Below are 18,585 nucleotides of genomic sequence, written 5' to 3'. Positions count from 1 at the left end.
CTCAGAGCAGACGCCGCAGCAGTGTCGAGAGGTGCAACCGGCATAAGAGAAGGATCTTCTGACAATAGCCTGCCTGGAGGCATCCTCAGCTCCAGAGGGAGCTGAGAGAGTGCCGAAAATGCGCAAAATGGCTTTTCCTGACATCCTCTACTTTTTGCGGCATCGACGATGGACTGGGAACTAGGTCGCATTGGTATAAGTTGTGGAAATGGTTCCTCTGTAGAAGACTAGGACTGAAACTGGGATGCATCTTGATGTCCACATGAGTTCTCCTGATGAGAGTGATGGGTTGGGGGAGAGTCAGCTCCGACTCCTTGTGTTTCTTTTTTGATTTGGAATTACCTCACAACATGGAGTGTGAAGGTGGCCTTTTACAGGAACTGCCTTGAGAGACGGAATTGGTCTGCATCCTTGACTTTGATTGGTACCAGCTCTTACAAGCCTTCTGACAGTTTTTGGTAATATAGAGCTTTGCGGTCCCTGATCTAGGATACATTAGAGGGCAGTCCATGCAAAACCTGGAGTCATGCATAGACTCTAGGCACCTCAACATACCTGGTTTAAACCCTGTAGTCTTCAGAGGGGACATAATTCATTAGACTCTGAGAGAAAGTTTTTTTGGACAAATAAAACTCGTTTAGAGGATGCTAAAAAGTTGTGGGAGTAAGTTCTGGATCTGCCACCAGATGTGTAGACAGAAAGGAATTGTCATAAGAGGGATTATGTTGATGCAGAGCAGCATGATTCTACCTTCTGGCATGGGAGCAATGTTGGGAAAAATCTCTAGAAACTGTCCAGCACCTGGGGTTATTCACAAGGTGAGTAATCTGTGGTTAGAATTGTCCATCTGAAGACGGTGAGTAAAAAAAACCCTCTTAAAGGCATTGAATGGTATTGCTCACTTTGGGCCCGATTCACAGAACTAACTTAAGAAAAAATCCTAAACTTACTACTTTTGGTATTCACAGAAGTTAGGATTGTGTCTTAAGTTTGTCTTAAGACAAACTCAAGGCAGACTTAAGACAGACTTAAGACAGACTTAAGTTCGGATTTTGTCTTAAGTCTGTCTCAAGTCTGTCTTAAGTTTGTTTTAAGACAAACTTAAGACAAAATCCTAACTTCTGTGAATAACAAAAGTAGTAAGTTTAGGATTTTGTCTTATGTTAGTTCTGTGAATCGGCCCTATGATTTCACATCTGGTGCTGAATCCTTCTTACCCAAGTGCGAAAGCCTCCAATCCACACTGAAGTCCAAGGTTGTATATGGTATCAGTTAGACAGTCCACACTTACTGATATTCAGAGTACTTGGCCATATTGAAGAACAGAAACCCAAGGAACTTGCTGGATGAAAGTTTCCAGTAAGAAGCACATGTTCTTTCTAGATCATCTGGCAAAAATTGACTGCTGCATCTAATTCACTGCTTAACGCCAATTTACAATGGGCATAAAAGATAAAAAAGCATACATTCAGGTCGAACAAGGATAAGATGGAAGTGGTAGGAAAGAATAGATAGCGCCTCCGTTAACTTTGCAAGTACAAGATCAGAGTGGTTATAGCGTGCTCGGATGAATACAACTCTATGCCATCATATTAGTGTTGCCCAGTATATGGAAACTAGATTTTACATCTACTACACAAATAGAAATACAATTTAGAGCACAGCAACAAAACAGTTTTGATCCGACTCTTGTCGGTTTGAATTTAATTTGAACGACACTCCAAAATAACCAAAGTTGAACAATATAATAAAGTCCATATCAAGTCGGGTAAGCGGCAATTGGATAGAGGCTAAAGCACCACTGAAAAAAGGGAAACAAAATGGAGAAGTTGATCCCTGCAATTGAAAGACAGAAAAGGGTAATTTTCAATTAGTGGAAATAATGGAGAAAGGGCAGCATAGCACATTTGTTCCTTTTAGAGTTAAAGACACTAAGTGCAGTGACTAATATGTCAAAGCACTACCGTTATAAATACAGCAAAGTTTCAGGCACATTTAACCTGTTTAATGTATAATGTCATGTCCATGATACTAAATCTCTATGGTATTGGTGTCAAGGATGGGAAACCAGCCCACAAATAATAAAGTCACAGAGAGCAGAAGATGTCACATAATATTTAAGACGTTATGCGTCTCCTAACAGAGTTGGTGCTTTCTAAAGTGAGTACAATGTAGCTATCTTAGGGCCAAAGTACTAAGTACTAGAATGGCAATGAGAGCTACAGGGTAGGATCGATAAGCATTACCATAACTGTGTTTGGTCTCACTACCTGAATACCATGGGTTGCTGCAGGTCAGGATCAAGGTGCATTGAGAAAGTTGTGTGCATGTGCGTAATTGAATTCTATGTACAGCGGCATATTAGCACTAAAGTAAATTGGCAACGCTGTGTGGGGAATCCCAATACTGGAATAGTAGGGTAATATGCATGTCAAGATTGAGTTGGAATTAGAGTTGTTTGTCTCAATCAGCATGGGACTAGCAGGAGATGTTACAATACAGGTGTAATCCTCCCATACACAGCTGGGTGCAGAAGTCTAGTGCGAGAGTAAAAAGAGAGTTGCACCCCAAATAGAGATACTGTTGTTTTACTTTTGGGGGGATTACGTTAACAGCATAGCGGTTTGGGATGCAGTGAGTACAGAGTTGTCAGGCACATTCAGATTTGCTTAAATTTTCAAGTATGCATCCTCTACTGTCATGTGTTGCCTACATATGATCTATAATCCCTTACTTGGGTGGATCCAGTTTGGGGTTTATGTTTGGTTCATCCCTCGCTTTGCCAGCAGGCCGTTCTTCCGTCTCTTGTTCTGTCAAGATTTCAAGTGTCATCTCCACTTTGCCCTGTGGTGAAGGAAAAGCATGTTGAGACACAAGAGAACGGTCATTATCACCAATTCAGGCCTGGCTCACAGCAGTCACGCCTCACTCTCGAGGTCACTCACTATAGATTGTTTACAAGATCCAAAAGGAGTCAAACATATTTTATGACCTTCAAGTGCCATCCTATTTCTATTGTTTTAAATAATTCAATATGCACAGACCACAGCAAGAACATACAAGGCCAAATCCATTTCAAAAAGTGATGCAGTACCTGCCTTTTTATCGGCCTGGAGTCAGTGAGTGTCAGGAAACTATGGCCTGTAATGGGGGATCTGGCATCCCCTAAAACAAACTATTCTACATAACAACGATAAATACACATAATGGTTTCCTGAGTGCAGGATCCCTGCTTAATTCTTCCACCAATACTGTGTGACTGACTTGGTAAAACGTTTGGATTTAGATAGTAAAATACACACTTGAATGCAACAGGGGCTCAGTGGAAGGTCAAAAAAGAGAGGGGACAATGGGCATTCCTGATATATCCATCTGCTGAGTCTAAAAGTCTCTGAGCTACACCTACATAAAAGGCTATCTCTGAATCATCTCACCAATACTAATTGTGTTCAATACTGCTTTGAAAAATGCATTTTAATTCTATCGAAAGACTTTTCAACATCTACGGTGAGAAGTAGAAATCATATTTCCGTAATCTGAACCTATTCTATAAAATGGCGAAACCTATGAATATTGGCAAAAAATTGGCAATTTAAAATAAAACTGGTCAGAGTGGATTCAAAGTTGCACCGGAGGTTAGAGTTAAAGAGGAGTGTAATACCTAGATGGTACAGCCAACTGGGCTCATTTCCTCAGGTAATAGCAAGATTTTGCCCACTTCTATCGGCTGAGTGACCTGACTTGTTTGAAAAAAAAATTCAATAAAATATAAGACCAGCACTAATTGATGTGCCAAATGATCAAAGCCCTATAAATGAAATTTTTACACTGACATAATCCTAATGCTGTGTGCGGTTATAATATCCTTGATCGCAAATTCACGTTAACCAATATGTGATTGTACAGGAGATGGCAGTGTGAAGTATTTTACTTGCTTTGCAGCATTGCTGCTGTCACATTAAACAGTTTGGAGTTGAAAGTGACAAACTCTACTCACTCGACATTCTTTGAATAAATATATTTAACCGTTTCATTTTTGACAATGGACATGCATGCTTTGGGTTTTCAAGCTCGAATTAAAATGGCATATCCACTTCGTTTCCCATTTTGCAGAAGCGTTACTTTAGTCTAGTCTAAACATTCTGTCCAGAATGTTTTCAACCGTCCCCTTATGGTCAAGACCTTTTTCAACGCTTGTATCGAGACAGACCTAATGGCAAACTAATGAGATTTGACAATGTTTTCTTAGCTTTGCCTGAGTTTAGGGAATTAGCTCGTGTATTGACTGGAGCACGATGCATATGACCCATCAGACCACTTTCAACTCGTTCTATAGACCGCTAACCTTCACCATCCTTCATCTAAGATTCAGCTATGGGATCATCCAGATCTGATTTATGCAGTTTGTTTTGATAAAGTTGAAGATCAAAACTCCATGGACTCCCACTACAGTGCCTCTTTCCCCACCCTACCTTCACACGTGCATGATCACAGAGCATAAGATGGACTACTTCTATAGCAGGTATGTTTCATAGGAGACTGTCTATGAATACTGGAATCCAACACCAGTTTAGAGCCCGCTGTCCACATATGGTCAACCTCAGCTTTCTTTTCCAGAGATCGATATTATCTGAGACAAGCAACCACAACTGTATATGCATGAAAGGAAGAAATTTCAACAGCCTCCATCAAAAAATCTCTTCATCACGGTGAACCATCCCTCATTCTTATTATTTGTCACTCCTATCGTGCAATATTTCTCAGAACGTCTTAAATTTGGGTGAGAAGAATGCTGCTATGTTGGCTTAAAACTGTTGTGTCTATTTTTAGTAAATGTCTTGAATGCACTCTTCACTGGTGCTTGAAATGCCACTTATTTGATGAATTTTGTTATTGTGACCACTCTAAATGATTTTGCCATCCTTTCATACCACTGACCTGTTATATAGACTTAGTGGAGTTACAGTCCTGAACATCTCCAAGAATGCTGACCACATCTAAGGTGAGGAGTTGTTGAGGCGTCTGCTTTGTTACCATGTTGGAAAGCTCAGTGAGTGACATAGCTTTCACCTTTGCAGTTGTGTTTGTCTGACAAGGTGTTCGCCCAGCACTATTTAGTATCCTTTTTAGTGATGCAGAGTTTGCGTTGTTGCAGACCTAACTATCTGCCCCTCTTATGTGATGAACAATATAACATCAATGTTGTGGATGGGAAGGGGCATTCAGCTTTACACACATCTTAAGAGGCACTTCATGTCTTGCCTTTCCCAAAATAACCTGAAACATCAAAACCCACAGTGCCATGACAATGTACCGATTCTGGGCTTCTTCATTATGAATTACGCCTCTGCTGCATGCATATCTTGATTACGCTGAACTCTCCATGCCACTGAAGTCAAGCTATCCTGGCTGATGAGGGCTGATAGCCCGAAACTGGTCCTAGGATGCTTGTTTGCAGTCCTGGGAGGACCTGGCCTGGCAGTTTGGACTGGACTGTTTCCATTGGGCGCATGGTCAAGACTGATTTGCATATGGCTGCGTCCAAACTGGAATGGTATGGTGAGCAAAAAAACGATAATTTGGGCCCAGATCTCTGTACTGAGGTGAATGTATGACAATGTTCTGCATTCTGTCCATCAATTGTTGTTTTCGAATTCTGAATCTCGGGCAGAAATGTGCACAAATATGGGGATCTAATGCAATGTCAGTGCATTAAGCTCAAAGACAAACTGTGTTTTCCGGTACTTGTTGTTCCAAGAGAATGATCCATTCTCGACCCACAGAGTCCATTGTGTCCATACCACATCTTATTGTAAGCCTAGCCCCCCGGTGACTATCTTTAAACAAATAACCAATCTCCGAGCTGAGGTTATCTGGAAGAGATGGTAACACATTCTATAGCAAATATGGCATAGGAATATCGCCCCAGCACACAAGATGTATTTATGGATCTCAAGGCTGAGCTTTCCGAGGCAAAAATGTGGTTACCACATGCCTCACAACTCCTAAACTTCTTACCCACTGGAGTTTTAGGAACAGAATCTGCATCCTGTTAAGAAGTCGCAACCTGAGTCACCAAGCTACAGGTGGAAGGGTGTCTATAGGAGGCTGGCTTAGTATATGGTGCACACGTCTGTAAGTGTGGCACCCTGCACTAATCCAGACAACCCTTATGGTGATTTTAGTGGTCTTAGACAACATTAGAAAGCTCTCCAAGTGGTAGCTGTGGACAGCGGCCTTCAAGCTTAGTCCAGGAGTGTAAAGCAGCTTGTTTTACCAGTACTTAATCTTATGCCACTCAAGGGAGACCACTGAAACTGTGTCTAAAAGCCTGTTATTGCAGCCTGTGTAAGCTGGCGCCAGCACCAATTACAACAGATATAAGTTGGCTTATATCTTAGGTCATTGCACTTAAAACATATACGTCACCCCTAAGGCAAGCTTTCAATCTTGAAGGCAGGGTGGTTGGTCTAAGTGTGAGGGTGTCCCTGCATGAGCAGGACACCCCTACAACCTTCAGAGTCCATTCTCCTGGGTTGTAAGTGCATCAGCCATTACTGGGTTGTAAGTGCATCAGCCATTACGACATTTAGACGGGCCATGTGTCATTACGCAATGACCATCTCTAAACTGGCTGTAATGAACCCTGTCATGTTTGGTATCAAACATGTTAGAATCGCGTAGAATGGTAGTGTCGCGGCACAGCACGCAGGCTCACTTCACAGGCTGCCTAGTCCTCCACGCGCACAAATTATCCTTCCGCTCATCCAAACATGATGGGGGGGGGCACTAATATGGGGCAAGCATCCCCGCTAAGCCTCATGTCCTGGAACGTGAGGGGTCTGGGAGACAAAATTAAACGTGGGCTGGTCCTACAGAGTATAAAAAGGTTGAATCCCGCCCTGGTCCTACTACAGGAAACACACCTCACTGGCACAGCCACACGGGCCCTAGATAGGAAAGGCTACAGCATGGTTGTCCACTCTGAGTTTACTAAAGGGTCCCGGGGTACAGGGATATTAATGCATCGCTCGTCCAAGTTCATAACCCAATCAGTTAGCATTGACACTCAGGGGCGCTTTGCGGCGATACATGGGCAGTGGGAGGGAAAGCCGCTTAACGTGGTCTCGGTGTATATCCCGCCGACACTGCACACCATAGCTCTCCCGGAACTGGGGACATTTTTGTTAGACCTTCCAGAGGGGGATCTCATCGTGGGAGGTGATTTCAATGCAGTGGCACACAACTCCCTAGACCGCCACCCAGTGCGTACACAAACACCAGGGCCCTCCAGATTGCATGACTTCATGGAAGCACAGGGTTTAATAGATATATGGAGGCGTTTCCACCCAGAAGACCGGCAATACACATACTATTCGGCAGTTCACGACAGCCTATCACGGATTGACTATTTCCTTACGTTGGGGGGGGGCCTCCTCAATTTCACTGACTCTCAGATCAGACCGCGAGGGGTCTCCGATCACTCCCCGCTGACACTGACTCTGTCCAGTCAGGAACGAACCCATAGACGCGCCTACCCGATCTACCCAGGATACCTCAGGGAACCGGGTATAGCCAGGGCTTTGAAGAGAGGTACGCGATTGCACCTCACCGAAAATGCAGGTTCGGTGGCGTCACATACCATCCTGTGGGAGGCCTACAAGACGGTTCTTCGCGGGCAGGCAATCTCAGTTATCACGCAGCACAAGCGCACACAGCGTCAAGAATTGGTAGAGCTAGAGGAACAACTTGACAAGGCAACACAGGACCACGAGAGGAACCCGACTGGGGTTACCCAACACACGCTCCGACTGTGCCAGCAGCGTCATACCGACCATGTACGCCGCAGGGTAATGGACAGTATGGCAGCAACAACGAGTAGGGTGTATGACATAGGAGATAAAGCAGGGAAGCTCCTGGCGTGGCTGGAGAAGACACGGGGAGGGCAGAGGGCCATACTGCAACTGAAAGACCCAGCTGGTGAGATACATACCAGTCCGGCGCGAATAGTAGAACTCCTGGCCGACCATTTTCACTCCGTACACTCCCCTGAGTTCGACGTCACGCGGGAGATGGCAGAAGGTTCCCTCATAGGAGTGCCTACCCGTACTCTCCCGCAAGACAAACGGGACGAGCTTGACTCCGACCTGACGGCCGAAGAAATACAGATAGCTATAGCAGCGTTACACCCAGGGAAAGCGCTGGGCCCCAATGGAGTGCCGATAGAATGGTACAAACTCATGTCCGAAACGCTGTCCACACCATTGCTCCATATGTTCAGGGAGTGCCAGGAGCGGGGGCGACTGCCTCCTGATCAGCGCACAGCCACAATCATCGCAATACCAAAGCCCGGCAAACCCCCTGAAGAGTGCGGATCATACCGCCCGATCTCCCTCCTCAACGCCGAGAGTAAAATTTTGGCAAAACTATTGGCCACCAGACTGCTGCCCCATCTGGCGCACCTGATACATCCGGACCAGTCGGGCTTCATGCCACACCGGAGTACGGCGCTGAATTTGCGACGGCTGCACGGGGTGCTAGCACGAGCCCCACAGTTGGAGTAGCCGGCGGCGGTGCTGTCATTGGATGCCAAGATGGCGTTCGACATGGTGGAGTGGCGCTATCTCTTTGCGGTCCTGGAACACATGGGTATTGGCTCGAAATTCATATCATGGGTTAGGTTACTGTACACCGAACCCGTGGCAAGGGTGACTGCAAATGGGCATATCTCGAGGGAGCTTCCGCTGGCAAGGGGCACGAGACAAGGATGCCCGCTTTCACCGCTGTTATTCGCCTTAGTGCTGGAACCCCTGGCCACGATTATCAGAACCACCCAGCTACTGAAAGGCATACAGTGGGGAGGTGGATGGGAAGATAGGGTTTCCCTGTATGCCGACGACATGCTCGTCTACCTCACGGACCTTACGAACGGTATCCCGGTCCTACTGGCACTGTGTGAGAGGCACGGTGCAGCTTCAGGCTATAAACTTAACTGGTCCAAGTCCATAATCTATATGGTGCAGGGCGACCCTCCGGTCCTACCTACGGATTGCCAATTGCTCGTAGAACCCATCTCCTTTAAGTACCTAGGGATTCAAATTACAAGGGAACATTCAACCTTTCTAGACCTGAACCTTAAGCCCCAGCTGGACAGGCTGAAGGCAGACGTACGCCACTGGAAGAATCTCCCCTTGACACTTCTAGGTAGGGCGGCACTCTTTAAAATGATGGCGCTGCCTCGCTTCCTATATGTCCTGGAAAACACGCCGGCGATGGTCCCGTATCATTCTTCCGCCACGTGTCGGCGCAATTGTCAGGCCTCCTGTGGGGCGGCAAACCGGCCAGGGTAGCGCAGTTGAAATTAACTAGAGACTGGTACAGCGGGGGGATAGCCCTCCCCTACCTTGAATTGCACTATTGGGCAGCTCACCTTAAGGTGATCAACCAGTGGATCCATAGTGCACAAGATGACCCGGCTTACATGGCGGATAGACGCCAACTGGGCACGACCACCCTCCGGGCCCCACTCTACAACAAAGGAATGGTGAGGAAGCTGGAAGGACCTACCAAACACACTGTATCTCTATGGCATAAAGCTCAGAGGCGGCTTGCATGGGAGGGAGTGATCACTAAACTCACACCACTATGGGATGCCAAGGCCCTCGGTAACTTGCGCAGTTCTAAAGGGTTTGACCAATGGGATAACATCGGAATCTCCACGGTGGGCGATCTATGGACGAGAGAGGGCGTGCTCTCCTTTGCGACCCTGAGGGAGCAGTATGACCTTGGGGTAACTGAAACATACAGATACGTACAAATTAGGCACGCACTCATGTCTGTGTTGGAGCCGGGTGTGACAGTTCCGGAGTCGGCTCCGTTAGAGGACCGACTGCTTACGGACTATATGGAGGCAAGTGCGACCTCCCTCACTTACCGCAAACTACTGAACAACCTACCGGACCCGCTGGGGAAGCTGAAGGAATATTGGGAGGACGAGATAGGGGACCTGGATGAGGCGGACTGGAATGCAGCCCTGGCATCGCCCAGGGAAGCCGGTATATCCACCCGATTCAGATTGGTCCAATTTAAAGTATTACATAGGGTCTACTACACCCGCACGACACAATATAGAATACACAGGGCAGAACACCCATATTGCCTGAGGAATTGTGGGGAGGAGGGTACACTGTTCCACACTGTGTGGACCTGTCCTAATATACAAGAATACTGGAGGCGTGTAACACGCACGATAAGCCAGACCCTACAGAACCCGTTCACGCCTGACCCTAGGGTTTGCCTATTGAATGTATGGGGCCCAATAGACATGTCACTGCATGCGAAACAATGGGTGATCATTGGGGTGATGCTGGCAAAGCGGGACATCGCAAAAATTGGGGGGCACTGGAGACACCGACACTGGCGCAGTGGTGCAGGAACATGGATATGCTTATGGTGACGGAGAGGGCGGTGTACCAACAGAGGCGTAATCCACGCAAATGGAACAAAATCTGGACACCCTGGAACACATACAGAGGGGACATTTGTGAGCCTCTGCCTGAGGAGGAAGATGGGGACAGCTCAGGAGAAGACGAGGATATGGAGTAGTGGGTGGGGGCGAGGAGTAGGTATCAGAAGCAGCGCACGACATGAGGTCCTGGGAATTGTAAGTGCAGGCGAGCTTGTTTTTATCGATAAATGTGTAAAATGCCGTTAGATGCTTCTAGACACGCCAATTGTTATAATGGATTTCTGACACGGATCGTGTACCTTGACCCTTGTAGTAGCAAGTTTAAAGTTGGGGGGGTAAAATTTAAAAAGTTGCTCTATTGATTGAAGGCAGCTAAATGTTGACGCTGCACTGAAGAATGATTCACCGTTACTGTGTACCATGTGATAGCAACAATAAAAACAAATAAAAAAAAAAAAAACATGTTAGAACCATAACCCCACACTGTAAACGGTGTGGGAGGTATGATTCCATGCACTGTAAAGCTCCTCCGGGAGGCCCTCAGTGCTCCCGGTACCGTTGAAGGGCAAGTCTATAAGGGATGCCTGGACATCACCCAAAAATCCAGCAGTCCTCAGTCAGGCATGAAGTCTAGACACCACCGTAGAAGGAATGACTCTGCCCAGCGAGTTGGTGGTATCCAATCTGCAGCTAATAGTGAACATTGCTGCTTCTTTACCATTAGCAATAGATTGGGAAAGTATGGTTCAGGCCTCCTTCAAGACCATAGGCAGGGCTTGTACAACCTTATTCTATACAGTATGGGAATAATGCTGGATCCCAGGAAATGGGGCGATGGTGGGGGGCAATGGTCCTGTGTACACGAGTGCCTGTGTAGGACTTGGTCCAGGCCCAGAGCAAGACATTTGTGAGGGCTTCATTAAAGGGGAGAAGGGGTCTGCAGAGGATACCTTGGATTGAAGCACCTCTGTCAAAATGTTAGTTTCAACTACCATTGCTGGCAGCGTCAGGTCCAAGACCTCAGCTGCCCTCCAGACCACCAACACAAAAGAGGGCCCTTCCTCTGTAGCCACTGTGGAAGGGAGTTAGGAGGCTTCAGTCTGGCGAGGTATCCAGACCACTGGCATCAGTCAGTTCTTCAAACCAGTTATTATTGACCACAGACTCTTCTAGGGGGCAGGATAACTGAAGAAATTCTCAGACCCCGCCCATTTATGCTCCTCACAGGGCCTTTCAGTAAAAGAAGGCTTTGTTCCAGTACAGACCTTCTGAGGCCGGTCGGAGCCAGAGCCAGCATCATGCGACACCAGTCCAGCTCCGTATTGAAGTCAGAAATCATGATGGGCTCGGGGCTTCTGAATGGCGTTGGCAGTGCCAGTGGAATGGACCTTGAAGGAGGTGCAAAGTCACAGCCAGGGCCAATCTTCATCCACTAACAGAACCTGACGGTCCGACTGCACAGAGGGAGAACCTGCAGGCAGAAATAAAGTCAGTGTCCCTCTCAAATCTATGGGGTTCAAAGACGCTCCAGAGGGGTCCGGCCAGCTAAAAATCAGGTTCATGGCCTCCTAGAATTCACATAGTTGGGCAGGATTTGCCCTGGCTCCGGGAAACTGTGGGAAGCATGGAGCAGACCCAGGCTGAGGCTCCATGGGGACGACATGGCAGCGGGACCGAGATTTATGGCATTGTTTATCTGGACTGGCGCTTAGAAGTCAAAGAGCACTTTGGTTTCTTAGGGGACAAAGGCCCAAAAAGTTTTTTAAAAAGGCACAATGGTGTAAGTGTTCGCCAAAAAGTTAAAAAAGAAGAAACCGAAGCAAGCATGCTGATGGCATGGAAAAGGAGGACGTGAGGTATGAGAGCTGTGGTGGCGCCTATATTTGTACTGCACACATCACTATTGGCACAAACACTGCCACTTACTGATGTGCAAGTGTTCTGCTCAGAAAAGAATTCCGGATCCAATATGACACCTGGGGATAATCTGTGTCTAGAAGTCTTTATCAGATAGGATGTTTGAACAAAATATCGCAATAAAAATATTGTGATACACAAATACTGTGTCAAGAATATCAACAGTTGATGGACAGAATGCAGACAATGTCATACACTCACCGCAGTACAGAGATCTGGGCCTAAATCCATAGTTCTTTGCTCACCATGCCATTCCAGTTTGGACCCAGCCATATGCAAATCAGGTTTGACCTTGTGCCCCATGGGAACAGTCCAGCCCGAACTGCCAAGCCAGGTCCTTCCTGGACTGGAAACAAGCATCCTAGGACCGGTTTCGGGCTTTCAGCCCTCATCAGCCAGGATAGCTTGATTCCAGTGCCATGGAGTGCACAGGACTCACATCTGAGCATACCCGTCCCACTCAGGGTGACAAATGCGAAAACAACAGTTGATGGACAGAATGCAGAGCAATGTCATACATTCACCCCAGTATAGCGATCTGGGCCTAAATCCATTGTTTTTTTGATCATCATGCCATTCCAGTTTGAACCCAGCAATATGCAAATCAGTCTTGACCCTGTGCCCCATGGGAACAGTCCAACCCGAACTGCCAAGCCAGGTCCTCCCTGGACTGGAAACAAGCATCCTAGGACCGGTTTCGGGCTATCAGCCCTCATCAGCCAGGATAGGTTGACTTCAGTGGCATGGAGAGCACAGGACCCACGTCTGGGCATACCCGTCCCACTCAGGGTGACAAATGCAAAAACAACAGTTGATGGACAGAATGCAGAACAATGTCATACATTCACCCCAGTACAGAGCTCTGGGTCTAAATCCATCGTTTTTTTTGTTCATCATGCCATTCCAGTTTGAACCCAGCAATATGCAAATCAGTCTTGGCCCTGTGCCGCATGGGAACAGTCCAACCCGAACTGCCAAGCCAGGTCCTCCCTGGACTGAAAACAAGCATCCTAGAACCGATTTCGGGCTTTCAGCCCTCATCAGCCAGTATAGCTTAATTCCAGTGGCATGGAGAGCACAGGACTCACGTCTGAGCATACCCATCCCACTCAGGGTGACAAATGCAAAAACAACTACACCACTGGAGTCAAGCTATCCTGGCTGATGACGGCTGAAAGCCAGACACTGGTCCTAGGATGCTTGATTCCAGTCCAGGGAATACATTACTTGGCAGTTCGGGCTGGACTGTTCCCATGAGGCACAGGGTCAAGACTGATTTGCATATGGCCATGTCTGAACTGGGGTGGTGTGGTGAGCAAAATAACGATGGATTAAACCCAGATCTGTGACTGGGGGTGAATGTTTTGCCAATGTGCCGCATTCTATCCATCATCTTGTGTGTTTTGCTGTTCGCCCTATGTGGGAAGGGTATGCCCAGACGTGGGTCTCGTGCACACTATGCCACTACAGTCAAGCTATCCTGGCTGATGACGGCTGATAGCTAGAAATAGGTCCTAGGATGCTTGATTCCGGTCCAGGGAAGACATGGATTGGCAGTTCGGGCTGGATTGTGCCCATGAGGCACAGGGTTGAGACTGATTTGCATATGACAACGTCTGAACTGGGGTGGCGTGGTGAGTAAAATAACGATGGATTAAACCCAGATCTGTGATAGGGGCTGAATGTTTTGCCAATGTGCAACATTCCGTCCATCATCTTGTGTGTTTTGCTGTTCGCCCTAGGTGGGAAGGGTATGCCCAGACGTGGGTCCCATGCTCTCTATGCCACTGGAGTCAAGCTATCCTGGCTGATGACGGCTGATAGCTAGAAATCGGTCCTAGGAGGCTTGATTTCGGTCCAGGGAAGACATGGCTTGGCAGCTCAGGCTGGACTGTTCCCATGAGGCACAGGGTCAAGACTGATTGGCATATGGCCATGTCTGAACTGGGGTGGCGTGGTGAGCAAAATAACAATGGAATAAACACATATCTGTGACTTGGGGTGAATGTTTTGCCAATGTGCAACATTCCATCCATCATCTTGTATGTTTTGCAAGAATATCAAGATGTCAAAAATATCGTTGAAAAGAAAAATATTGTTGTAAAAAATACTGATGTAGAAAATATTGTATGTAACATGATTTGTAAGTGTAATTTAGTATGTCATTTATTGTAGTGTAATTATTCATTTTTTATTTGTGTTTTTAGTAAGATCTTTTATTAGTTATGAAATTGTTGAAATTTGTATTTTTGGTTGTGTTAATGTGTATAAATGTTTTTTTTAATTTAGTGGCAGGATATTGGGGTTTTAGGAGAATTTAAAAAAGGGTATATTTTAAAGTACATTTTATGTTAATTATTTTAATGATATGCAAATTACCATTTAATATTTTACAATTTTGAAAATTATTTTGTTTAATACATTTTAATTTAAAAGTAATCAAAATATATAATATTGGTATTACATTTAAAAAAATTAAATGCTAAAAAGTATTTAAATTATAAAATAGTAAAAAAATACAGATATATAAAAGCACAAGTTACGATATATCTGTAAGAGACATTAGTTAGTGATAGATTCTTTACCTAAGAATACCTCCAGGCGTCAGATTGAATCCGGAAAGTTTTGCTAGCAATACCTCTGCATGTCAGTAGGTGGCGTTGTGCGGCTCTTCGTCCGTCACTGACGTCGTATGCGCCGAGATGAAGTCACGGAGACTACTTAGGCGCCCCCCATGCCCGCTGACGTCAGTTCTGTGCATGACATTTGGCGCCAGGAACGCAGAGTCATGCAAGAAACCGACTACTGGTGCCATGAAACTAGGGCCCTGAAAGGGATGTCCTTAACCCTAGTAATCAGTTCGCAGAACGGGGAGGATGGGTGAAGTGATAAGGAATCTATTACTAACTAATGTCTCTTACAGATATATCGTTACACAAGTAGTAACTTGCGCATCTGAAAGAGACACACTAGTGATAAGATTCCTTACCTTAGAATAGATACCCCAGCAATACCAACCCCGGTGGTGGGTCTGCAAATAAGATTACACCAGAAAGTCACGGAGAACAGAACGGCCAAAAAAGCTGTCTCTCCGGACTTGACTGTCAAGGCAGTAATGCTTGGTAAACGTGTGCAGCGAGGCCCACGTAGCAGCTTGACAAATGTCCTGCAAGGGAACATTGTATCCCAAGGCAGTAGTGGCTGCTGTTGCCCTGGTGGAATGGGCACACAGCCCCACAGGAGGCTCCTTCTTAGCCAACGAGTAACAGCCCTTGATGCAGAGAACAAACCACCGAGAGATGGTCTATTTGTGCACGGCCCAACCTTAGCGAACAAAGAGCTGGTCATCTACCCGGAACTGTTGTGTGCGTTTCAGACAGAACGAGAGCGCACATTTTGGGTCCAGATGGTGGAGCCTCTCTTCCTCTTTGGAAGGATGCAGAGGCGGAAAGAAGGTGAGCAAAGTGATGGTCTGCCCGATGTGGAAGGGCGTAAAAACCTTTTGCTAGAAAGAAGGACAGGTCCTCAGAACCACCTAGTCCTGATGAACAGAAAGGAAAGGAGGTTTGGAAGGAAGAGCCTGGAGCTCACTCACTCTTCTTGCAGAGGTGATAGCTACCAGGAAAGCCTTCTTGAAAGTGAGAAGACGCAAAGGACAGTTATGAAGAGGCTCGAAGGGAGCGCATATCAGAAATGTCAAGACAAGGTTTAAGTCCCATTGAGGCAGGATGAACAGCACGGGAGGGAACTTATGCGTAATGCCTTTCAGAAAACGGTTATCAACCGGGGACTTAAAAAGAGAAGGCTGTTCAGGAAGCTGTAGAAAGGCAGAAATGGCCAAAAGATAACCTTTGATAGTGCCCAGAGCAGAGCCCTGCTGGGCCAAGGAAATAAGGAACAGAAGGACTTCAGAAAAAAGGGCAGAAAGGGGATCCACAGAATTTGCTGTGCACCATGCCACAAACTTGTTCCACCTGCAGGCGTATACCATTTTCGTGGAGAGACGCCTGGCTGCCAGAATGACATCACAACTGTCGCGACTCAATCTCCACTCATGGAGATGGAGGCTGGACAAGTTCGGGTGGAGGATCGTCCCCTGCTGCTGCGACAGACGATCCTCCCGAAGAGGCAATCGGATCGGAGGATCGATCGCCATGCTGAGTAGCTCGGGATACCAGTATCTTCGTGCCCAATCTGGAGCCACATGAATGACTTGGACCCGGCGCGCCAAATCTTCTTCAGCACTCTGGGCAGAAGTGGTATAGGTGGAAAGGTGTGCAATAGACCGCAACTCCACACAAAAGTGTCGCTGAGCGAGTGCCACCTTGGAAATTCCAAAAAGCAGAATTGATGACATTGCGCGTTCTGTTCTGATGGGAATAGATCTAACCAAGGCTCTCCCCACTGCTAAAAGAGACATTGTGCCACATCCGAGTTCAGACGCCATTTGTGATCCATCATGCACCAGCGTCTAAGTTTGTCCGCCCTGGCATTCAGAGAACCTGCCAGGTGTTAAACCACCAAGTTAATGCCTTGATGTTCCAGCCATGTCCAGAGGCGCAGAGCCTCCTGACATAGGGTTCATAACCCCACCCCACCCTGTTTGTTGCAGTACCACAGGGCAGGGGTGTTGTCCGTGAACACCTGCACTACACTTCCCCGGACAGAGGGAAGGAATGCTTTCAGTGCAAGTTGGATCGCCTGAAGCTCTAAAAGGTTGATATGGAGCCGGGACTCCGGAGGGACGCTAGAAGTCTCTGCCCTCTGCCTCCCTATTCCAGGAATGACGCATCCATCACAACTGTGTGCTCTTGTTGGGGAAGGGAGAGGGATCTGCCCTTGACCCAATCGCAATTTGTGAGCCACCACTGCAAGTGTCGTGCAGTGCCCTCCGAGATCTGGACGTGATTGGACAGGTTGACCTGATGCTTTGCCCACTGGAACTTCAGGTCCAACTGCAGAGCCCGCATATGCCATCTGGCATGTTGCACTAGCAGGATACATGAGGCCATCAGGCCCAGGAGCCAGAGGGTCAGCCTGACTGAAACCCGGGATAGAGGCTGAAAGATCGGAATCATAGCCTGAATATCCCGTACTCGCTGCTGGGGGGATAAACCCGAAACTGCGTCAAACCCAGAACCGCTCAGATGAAGGGGAGCTACTAGAGGACTCAGGTGTGACTTCGGCGCATTGATGGAGAACCCCAGCAAGTGCAGGAGGGCGGCCATAGTCCGAAGGTGGGTGACGACTGCCTGGGGCGAGGCCGCCTTCAACAACCAGTCGTCGAGGGAGGGTAAGACTGACACCCCTGACCTGCGCAGGTTGGCTGCGACTACCGCCATCACTTTCGTGAACACCCGAGGAGCACTGGTAAGGCCGAAGGGGAGCACGGCAAACGAAAAATGCTCCTGGCCTACCGTGAACCACAGGTAACACTGGTGGGTCAGCAGGACGGGGATTTGAAAATATGCGTCCTGCAAGTCCAACACTACCATTCCGTCTCCAGGGCCGTGGGCAACCAAGACCTGAGCCAGGGTCAACATCTTGAACTTCTCCTTCCGGAGGAAGCAATTGACATCCCTGAGGTCCAAGATGGGGGAAAGCCCTCTTTGTCCTTCTTGGGAACCAGAAAGTAGTAGGAATAACAACCACATCCTACTTCCTGTCCAGGAACACGATCGGTGGCCCCCTTGGCCAAGTGGGCCATAACTTTCCGCTAGAGAAGCGCAAAGTGATCCCCGACATGCGGTGGAATCGAGGTGGCATGACGCGGGGTAGACTCGAAGGGGAGGGAGTAACCGCTCCTGACGAGTTGCAACACCCACTTGTCTGAAGTGACAGAGCGCCAATGGAGAAGGTGATGGCGAATCCTGCCACCCGCCGGCGTGGGATGTGACCTGAAGCTCAGACTAGCAAGGTTTTGAGGTTGACGTCGCGGGGGCGTAAGTGGACTGAGCCTCACGTCGGCCCCTGGAGCCACCCTGGCAGCCTCCTCGCCCAATGGCATGCTGAGTTTGGGTCTGCGCAGGCTTTTCCCTGAACGAACGGGCAGGGGCGCCTCTGCCATGGCCATGAAAGGAATGAAAAGAAGACGTGGCTGGGCACGTGGTGGAAAGGCCCAAGGACTTGGTCGTAGCCCGAGAGTCCTTAAAACACTCTAGTGCAGTGTCGGCCTTATCACCAAACAGGTGAGTCCCATC

At 47.5% G+C, this 18,585-nt stretch overlaps 1 protein-coding gene across 1 annotated transcript in view; it reads right to left on the bottom strand.

The window, feature by feature from the left end:
• LOC147679786 (myoferlin-like) overlaps nucleotides 1-18,585 on the bottom strand; it is a 3,853,508-nt gene that overhangs the window by 400,156 nt on the left and 3,434,767 nt on the right. The window contains exon 29 of the mRNA XM_086943347.1: nucleotides 2,735-2,844. Within this exon, the coding sequence (XP_086799473.1) occupies nucleotides 2,735-2,844 (110 nt within the window). The remainder of the gene's footprint in view (nucleotides 1-2,734; nucleotides 2,845-18,585) is intronic.

The sequence above is a fragment of the Lissotriton vulgaris genome, chromosome 11, assembly GCF_964263255.1.
Source record: "Lissotriton vulgaris chromosome 11, aLisVul1.2, whole genome shotgun sequence".
NCBI classification, from domain to species: domain Eukaryota; kingdom Metazoa; phylum Chordata; class Amphibia; order Caudata; family Salamandridae; genus Lissotriton; species Lissotriton vulgaris.
This window is presented reverse-complemented; position numbering and strand designations above follow the sequence as displayed.